This window comes from Salvelinus sp. IW2-2015, unplaced genomic scaffold (genome assembly GCF_002910315.2).
Source record: "Salvelinus sp. IW2-2015 unplaced genomic scaffold, ASM291031v2 Un_scaffold1461, whole genome shotgun sequence".
Taxonomy (NCBI): domain Eukaryota; kingdom Metazoa; phylum Chordata; class Actinopteri; order Salmoniformes; family Salmonidae; genus Salvelinus; species Salvelinus sp. IW2-2015.
The window spans coordinates 145,832-155,278 of record NW_019942922.1 but is presented as its reverse complement, the minus strand read 5'-3'; the positions used below and the strand labels follow the sequence as shown (position 1 = coordinate 155,278).

The 9,447-nt window shown below is 40.9% G+C and overlaps 1 protein-coding gene across 4 annotated transcripts in view; it reads left to right on the top strand.

The window, feature by feature from the left end:
- The window catches only part of nfixb (nuclear factor I/Xb), a 147,815-nt gene that overhangs the window by 4,720 nt on the left and 133,648 nt on the right, over window positions 1-9,447 (top strand). Inside the window, exon 2 of one of the 4 annotated variants that reach the window (XM_070439178.1) lies at window positions 4,951-5,034. The exons of 1 other annotated variant lie outside the window; for it this stretch is intronic. In XM_070439178.1, coding sequence (XP_070295279.1) covers window positions 4,951-5,034 — 84 coding nt within the window. Of the gene's footprint in view, window positions 1-4,950; window positions 5,035-7,475; window positions 7,546-9,447 lie in introns of those variants that run through there. 2 more of the 4 variants (XM_070439174.1, XM_070439172.1) reach the window with 2 other exon arrangements.

The window sequence follows — 9,447 nt, the reverse complement described above, 5'->3', positions numbered from 1 at the left end:
AGAGAGAGAGAGAGAGAGAGAGAGAGAGAGAGAGAGAGAGAGAAAATATGTTTTAATTTATCCTGTGCCATGAAAATATGCCAAGTGGTGCAACCCCAATACATACAGTCAGGTCCATAATTATTGGCACCCTTGATCAAGGTGAGCTAAAATGACTGTACAAAATAAATAATACAAATACTGAGCAATATTGTATGCTCAAAAAAGGGGAAAATCTGTTATTATATACTAATACAATTGCTCAGAGAAAGATATTTTTTTAAACAAGTAATTTTAAAAATTATCAAAATGATTGGATCCCCTGTTTTCAATACTCTAGAACCCTTCCCCTGTTTTCAATACTCTAGATTCTAGAACCCTTCCCCTGTTTTCAATACTCTAGATTCTAGAACCCTTCCTCTATTTTCAATACTCTAGTACCCTCCCCTCGCTAGGATAATGACACTGAGCCTTTTTCTAAAATGTTTTATGATATTGGAGAACATGTTGGGAGGGATCTTAGACCATTCCTCCACACAGACTCTTTCCAGATCCTTGATATCCTTCCTCTGCGCTTATGGACTGCCCTCTTCAATTCAAACCACAGGTTTCCAATGGGGTCCAAGTCCGGACACTGAGATGGCCATTGCAATGTCATGTCATCTGACCATAGAACCGGTTCTAATCCAATGCCCGTTTATCAAACTCCAGGCGGTGCTACCCACTGGGCAAAAACTGGTTGAATCAACGTTGTTTCCACGTCATTTAAACAAAATAATTAAATGTGATGAGTTGAATCAATATGGAAAACTGATTGAATTTGCAAAAAGTCATCAACGTAAGGGAATTTCATATTTTTTCCCAAAAAACCTTTAACTTAAATCCAATGAAATGGTGGATTTTTTTGTTGAAACTAGAAGTTGAACTGACGTCTGTGCCCAGCGGGTATGATCAGATGACATGTCAATAGAGCTCTTTGGCCACACACCAGTGGTGGGGTTGGCATTGAAAAGCAAAAGCATATGCAGAAAAGAACCTCATGCCTACAGTAAAATATGGTGGTGGATCTTTGATGTTATGGGGCTATTTTGCTACCACTCGGCCTGGGGCCCTTGTTAAGGTCAACAGCACCATGAACTTTACCAGTACCAGGACATTTTAGCCAAAACCCTGGTTGCCTCAAGTGGATATTGCATTAAGACAATAACCCCAAGAACTAATCAAAATCCTCAAAGAAATGGTTAATTTACCATAAAATCAACATTTTGCAATGGCCATCTGTCTCCGGACTTGAACCCCATTGAAACCCTGTGGTTTGAATTGAAGAGGGCAGTCCATAAGAGCAGAGGAAGGATATCAAGGATCTGGAAAGATTCTGTATGGAGGAATGGTCAGATTCAAAAGTCTTCCCAGCCTGGTGCAGGTCTACAATTTTGTTTCTGGTGTCCTTTGACAGCTCTTTGGTCTTGGCCATAGTGGAGTTTGGAGTGTGACTGTTTGAGGTTGTGGACAGGTGTCTTTTATACTGATAACAAGTTCAAACAGGTGCCATTAATACAGGTAAAGAGTGGAGGACAGAGGAGCCTCTTAAAGAAGAAGTTACAGGTCTGTGAGAGCCAGAAATCTTGCTTNAGACAGACAGACAGACAGACAGACAGACAGACAGACAGACAGACAGACAGACAGACAGACAGACAGACAGAGAGAGAGAGAGAGAGAGAGCGAGAGAGAGAGAAAGTGTATATGTTTTAATTTATCCTGTGCCATGAAAAGATGCCAAGTGGGGCAACCCCCATACATACAGTCAGGTCCATAATTATTGGCACCCTTGATCAAGATTAGCAAAAATGACTGTATAAAATAAATAATACAAATACTGAGCAATATTGTATGCTCAAAAAATGGGAAAATATATTATTGTATACTAATACAATTGTTCAGAGAAATATACATTTTTTAACAAGTTATTACAAAAAATCTGAAAAAGATAGGGATCAAAATGATTGGATCCCCTGTTTTCAATACTCTAGAACCCTTCCCCTGCTTTCAATGCTCTAGAACCCTTCCCCTGTTTTCAATATTCTAGAACCCTTCCCCTGTTTTCAATACTCTAGCACCCTTCCCCTGCGAGGATCCCGTGTGGCTCAGTTGGTAGAGCATGGCGCTTGCAACGCCAGGGTTGTGGGTTCATTCCCCACGGGGGGACCAGGATGAATATGTATGAACTTTCCAATTTGTAAGTCGCTCTGGATAAGAGCGTCTGCTAAAATGACTTAAATGTAAATGTAAAGGATAGCCACACTGAGCCTTTTTCTAAAAAGTTTTATGAGACAGAGAATACGTTGGGAGGGATCTTAGACCATTCCTCCATACAGAATCTTTCCAGATCCTTGATATCCTTCATCTGCTCTTATGGACTGCCCTCTTCAATTCAAAACCACAGGTTTCCAATGGGGTTCAAGTCTGGAGACTGAGATGGCCATTGCAATGTCATGTCATCTGACCATAGAACCGGTTCTAATCCAAGTGCCGATGCCGTTTATCAATCTCCAGGCGGTGCTACCCACTGGGCAAAAACTGCTTGAATCAACGTTGTTTCCACGTCATTTAAATAAAATAATTAAATGTGATGAGCTGAATCAATGTGGAAAACTGATTGGATTTGCAAAAAGTCATCAATTTAAGGGAATTTCATATTTTTTCCTATCATTTTGCGATTTTTATTACTAAATATCTTTCTCTGAGTAATTAGTATAAAATAATATATAATATTTTGACCATGCAATATAGCTCAGGGTGCCAATAATCATGGACCTGACTGTATATCATTTTGATGAGAGAGACTGTGTGTCTGCGGCATGGAAAATAAAGCATTTCTGCCTTTGTTTTAGTTGCTGGTCAAACCCACACAGTTAAATTGAACATTCACTGTTCACCAAACATGGGAATGTTAATAAATCAAATCACAATCAATTGCATTTGATGAACATTTGAATTCTGTAAAACAGCCCATCTAGGTTACTCAATCACAGACATCAAATCATTTTTTGTAGCTTTTTAAGTGTTAATTAAGTGAGGCCTTGATACTATTTTCGCTCAAGGCTGGCCATATGGATCAGGCATATGTTACATATATATAGAAAAAGGGTGGCATATATAATTGACAACATGCTCCATAAAAACAGAGAGAAAAGGGAAAAAGGGGCCAGTGCTACAGGGAGCTACATCAAACAATCAGTGCCGCCTCAAACAAATGATGCCCCTTTTCAAGTGTGAAGGCAATCCATGCAGCAGAGAGAGAGAGGTTTTACTCTGCTATCCCTTCATCCTTRCATCCCTTCATTCCTCCCTCCTTTCAGCAAACCACTGGTCAATCCAACCACTTTTAGTACTGTAACACCCTCAGGCCTGAGAATAAGCCTCTTTCTCTGATGAAGAGAACGGTATKATTATCACAGAAATAGCCAATATGTGGCAAGCAGAACTACTACTGTAAATGCCTTTGTTAGGAKAATATGCCTCTGTCCATTAGAAGAGTAAAGGACATACTGCAGATGAACCTTGGTCTTTAACAAACTTTGAAGAGCTGAGAAAGAGCATTTCTTGTAATGGAACAACTCTTTTATGGTTTCACTCTGTTCTCCTCCATATATATTAATGATGGCCGGTACGAACATGGTTGTTGAAGCCGAACGTCATGAATCGTCTAATTTGAGTTTTCGGTTCTTTTGGATGACTTGCACTCACATTTCTTATTCGGAAATCTAACTTGAAGAGTAAACATACAAAAGTAAGCAATGGATTTGCATTAAATGATTAGTTTATACAGCGTACACAAACACACCAACACATACACACACACACACACACACACACACACACACACACACAGGCACAGATGCCCCTTCAGTGTTAAAAGGGAAAGGGAAAAGACAAGAGTGCTAACCTCTCATTGGGTGGGATATGAATAGCCTGTGTTTCTAGCCACAGCTTGGTTAGCCAAAGTCTGGGACTTATTATAGTGTTGTGTGTTTATGCATGTGTCTGTGTGTGTAAGTATTCCTTCAAGTATTGTTCCTGTGTTTTCTCTGTGTGTGTGTGTGTGTTAATGTCTGTTTTTAGTGTATATAGTGTATGTTTACCAGGTACAAGTTAAGAGTAGCATGCATTCAGAGTTGGCTTCGAACAGTGTTTGTTCCTGTTTTGTGAAACTTGAGAAATCAGGATTTAAGGTTCTGGAAAATAGGATTTTTCCCCAGCTCTCCATATCAAGGTTTCCTCCCAGCTATGTTGTCTGGGCTGGCCTGCCTCAAGGCAGAATTGGAATGGATGCTCATTCAGCGCTCAAGGCCCAGCTGGTGTGTTCCACAGCATACAAATGAACTGTGCTGAATGGAAACAACACTTAGAAAAATACCTTTGCTGCATCGATCAGTGAATGTATGCCCCGTGTGAATGTTTTGTGCTGAATCAGTCACCACTGTGGGAGAAGTCACCAGGTGACAACCAGGGACAGGAAATGCCATTGTGTCAGTGTGTATTTTGTGGTGTGATCCAAAAGCAGCTGAAACGGTCTGGTCTKCATTCTGGTGCTAGCACCGGAGTTCAGGCCTGCATCATATATGAGTTGGCTAGTGCACATTATGAATCATGCTTTGTGTGTGAGTATAAGAGGGGTAGGGATTTCCATTAGAGATTCTGTACAGGATYCTGATATTGCTTGACTAAACTGTAATTGGCACATCATTTCTGACCAATAATAACAACAATAGTAATAATTATAATTATAAGAACAATAATAATAATAATAATAAATAAATCATAAATACATAATAGCAATAATATTATAATAATGTTATTATTATTATTCAAATTAAAATTATGTTGTGTTGTGTGCTGTATTTGTTAAGGAGTTGTTTAAAGGATGGTAAATGCATTGATACTATGAATGATTGTTGTGTTACGTTTCAGGCCACCGAAACCTTTCTGGTGAATGAAGACCCCTCCAGAGGTCCTGGGATGCCTGAATGCTTTGTAGTATCAGATTCCTACAGGGTATGCATTATTATTGTTATTATTATGATTATTTAATGTGTTATTTGAGTCATTAGTCATTATTCTGACTGATGGTCTGCTTTCATGCTCTTGGTAATTGCACCACAATCATAATGTCACTCACAGCTCCCTCTCCTCAGCTGCAAACCATTACAATCATTATTTCCACACACACTTTAAGAAAAAGGCCTTGCAACTCCGCCGAAGCACCCTTCCCTCGTGGGAAAGAAAAATATAACGATAATGTGCAGCATGCAGAGGTTGTATAAAATGAAAAAAGGACAACAACAAAAAACTAGAAAACTATACACAGTTGAAAAAAACATGCAGCTTTAAAAATTCCACCCAGCGAGCGCATTGGATTTACAGCGATCGGCCTGAAATGAAATGGTAATAAAAAGAGAATTGCGGGATGGGGGAGTGGGAGTCTGTGGATGACTGAAAATGTGATTGTTAATGAGGTGGGAGKCAGTTTTCTACTCTTTGTTTCCAGCTAAAGCCTTTTGCCAAGTTWTAGAGAATCTGGGTTGCTACAGTGTYTTGTGTGTCCCGGGGTACAGAAATGAGCCATAATGGGAYGTAATTGAGTATCGTGGTTGGTGGAGAAGTTGGAGAGGGGAGAAGCATTAATATGACCATATTAGATATCAGGGCCAGTGAGTTCAAGGCCATCCAGAGAAGGGTATCTGTARTCACCTCCTCATAGGGAGGTTAGGCCCCACACATCGCATGGCTACCATGACACATCACCACTCCAGCTACCTCAGAATCCTCTGTCTGTCCATTTTGTCTTCATATATGAGGGAGTAGTTGGTTGGGAATCCTAATCTTAGAGCACAAACTTTGAACCCTGTGAATTCTGTGCGTAACTTCTGAGTCGTATATTTTAGTTGTTCCATAGATTCTGTGTGTTCGTGGTATACAAAACAACCCTTGCAGATGCTGCTGCTACAGTACTTCATTATAACAGCAAATCCATGATTGACTTTACCACAATGAGTGTTGTAGCACAGCAAATATGTATATTCCAGCGTGTGAAAAGGAGAGACTCAAAAACCATAGCATATGGCTCTACCATGTGTTACTTAATGAGCGATTTACTCCCATAGACCACTAAATGTGGGGCTCATTTAAGGAGCGATGCTGGATGAGTGTTTGCGTGTGTTGCAGTCAACTCAACTCTATAAAGGAAAACAGTTTTTGATCCCCTTCGAACCCACTCTCTGTAACCTTTCACTTTTGTGGCCCTGTGTGCTTTTTATGACTTCAGAGACAGAGAGACAGAGAGAGAGAGAGAGAGAGAGAAAGAGAGAACCTCCATGAATACACTGAGTTAGACAGAGACTACAACTTGGGAACAGGATTCATTCCACCTGCTGTTACACAACTGCCCAAATGATGTGTATGTTTGTCACTCTGAAAGTTAGTGCTTATCAGAAATTATTTTGGTATATAATTTTCAAAATATCAAGGTAACGTTTGTCATTTCAGTCATTTCATATTCACGGATTGAATCAACCGGTATGGAATGCTGTGAGCATGACCTTGTGAGCATGACCTTGTGAGCATGACCTTGTGAGCATGACCTTGTGTGGTGAGAAGGGGAGGTTACAGTTATGTGGTCTGCACAAACCCCTGACCACACACCTTCCCCTCCCTCCTTCCCTCCCTCTCTGTCTCTCTCTATTTCTCCCCCTCCCTCAGTCTCTGGCTCCCCTGGTTGTGTGCAGTATAATTGGCCACACAGAGCCCAGATCTCTTTGTTTCTCCTGCAGAGGCTTGCGGTGTAAATGCACAAGCAGTAGGCCTCATAAATCTGAGGGACTCCAGTTGTCAGATCAAGATTTCAACTCCACAATGACTTTACCCCCACCAAACCCTATACCACACTTATATGCTACCAAAACAAGATAGTGTCCCAAGGAAGGAGGAGTGTATTAGAAAACACGGAATATTGGTAATACTGATAACAATTTACAGAGGCATGTACCCTCTCACAGACAAAATCTCTCTCTCTCTCTCTCTCTCTCTCTCTCTCTCTACATTCTGGTGCTAGCACCGGAGTTCAGGCCTGCTCATATATGAGTTGGCTAGTGCACATTATGAATCATGCTTTGTGTGTGAGTATAAGAGGGGTAGGGATTTCCATTAGAGATTCTGTACAGGATGCTGATATTGCTTGACTAAACTGTAATTGGCACATCATTTCTGACCAATAATAACAACAATAGTAATAATTATAATTATAAGAACATAATAATAATAATAATATAAAATAAATAAATACATAATAGCAATAATATTATAATAATGTTATTATTATTATTCAAATTAAAATTATGTTGTGTTGTGTGCTGTATTTGTTAAGGAGTTGTTTAAAGGATGGTAAATGCATTGATACTATGAATGATTGTTGTGTTACGTTTCAGGCCACCGAAACCTTCTGGTGAATGAAGACCCTCCAGAGGTCCTGGGATGCCTGAATGCTTTGTAGTATCAGATTCCTACAGGGTATGCATTATTATTGTTATTATTATGATTATTTAATGTGTTATTTGAGTCATTAGTCATTATTCTGACTGATGGTCTGCTTTCATGCTCGTGTAATTGCACCACAATCATAATGTCACTCACAGCTCCCTCTCTCAGCTGCAAACCATTACAATCATTATTTCCACACACACTTTAAGAAAAAGGCCTTGCAATCCGCCGAAGCGCCCTTCCCTCGTGGGAAAGAAAATTATAACGATAATGTGCAGCATGCAGAGTTGTATAAAATGAAAAAAAGGACAAAAAAAAACCTAGAAAACTATACACAGTTGAAAAAAACATGCAGCTTTAAAAATTCCACCCAGCGAGCGCATTGGATTTACAGCGATCGGCCTGAAATGAAATGGTAATAAAAAGAGAATTGCGGGATGGGGGAGTGGGAGTCTGTGGATGACTGAAAATGTGATTGTTAATGAGGTGGGAGCCAGTTTTCTACTCTTTGTTTCCAGCTAAAGCCTTTTGCCAAGTTATAGAGAATCTGGGTTGCTACAGTGTATTGTGTGTCCCGGGGTACAGAAATGAGCCATAATGGGAGGTAATTGAGTATCGTGGTTGGTGGAGAAGTTGGAGAGGGGAGAAGCATTAATATGACCATATTAGATATCAGGGCCAGTGAGTTCAAGGCCATCCAGAGAAGGGTATCTGTATTCACCTCCTCATAGGGAGGTTAGGCCCCAACATCTGCATGGCTACCATGACACATCACCACTCCAGCTACCTCAGAATCCTCTGTCTGTCCATTTTGTCTTCATATATGAGGGAGTAGTTGGTTGGGAATCCTAATCTAGAGCACAAACTTTGAACCCTGTGAATTCTGTGCGTAACTTGAGTCGTATATTTTAGTTGTTCCATAGATTCTGTGTGTTCGTGGTATACAAAACAACCCTTGCAGATGCTGCTGCTACAGTACTTCATTATAACAGCAAATCCATGATTGACTTTACCACAATGAGTGTTGTAGCACAGCAAATATGTATATTCCAGCGTGTGAAAAGGAGAGACTCAAAAACCATAGCATATGGCTCTACCATGTGTTACTTAATGAGCGATTTACTCCCATAGACCACTAAATGTGGGGCTCATTTAAGGAGCGATGCTGGATGAGTGTTTGCGTGTGTTGCAGTCAACTCAACTCTATAAAGGAGGAAAACAGTTTTTGATCCCCTTCGAACCCACTCTCTGTAACCTTTCACTTTTGTGGTCCTGTGTGCTTTTATTGACTTCAGAGACACAGAGACAGAGAGAGAAAGATAGAGAGAGAGAACTTCCATGAATACACTGAGGTTGACAGAGACTACAACTTGGGAACAGGATTCATTCCACCTGCTGTTACACAACTGCCCAATGATGTGTAAAGTTAGTGTTTATCAGAATTATTTTGGTATAAATTTTCAAAATATCAAGGTAACGTTTGTCATTTCAGTCATTTCATATTCACGGATTGAATCAACCGGTATGGAATGCTGTGAGCATGACCTTGTGGTGGTGAGAAGGGGAGGTTACAGTTCTGTGATCTGCACAAACCCCTGACACACACTTTCCCTCCCTCCCTCCTCCCTCCCTCCCTCCTCCCTCCCTCCCTCCCTCCTCCCTCCTCCTCCTCCCTCCTCCTCCCTCCCTCCCTCCCTCCCTCCCTCCTCTCCGTCTGTCTGCCTGTCTGTCTGTCTGCCTGTCTGTCTGCCTGTCTGTCTGCCTGTCTGCCTGTCTGTCTGTCTGCTCTGTCTTCTCTATATCTCTCCCTCCCTCCCTGTCTATCTCTATATCTCTCTATATCCCTCCCTCCCTCTCTGTCTCTCTCTATCTCTCCCTCCCTCCCTCAGTCTCTGGCTCCCCTGGTTGTGTGCAGTATAATTGGCCACACAG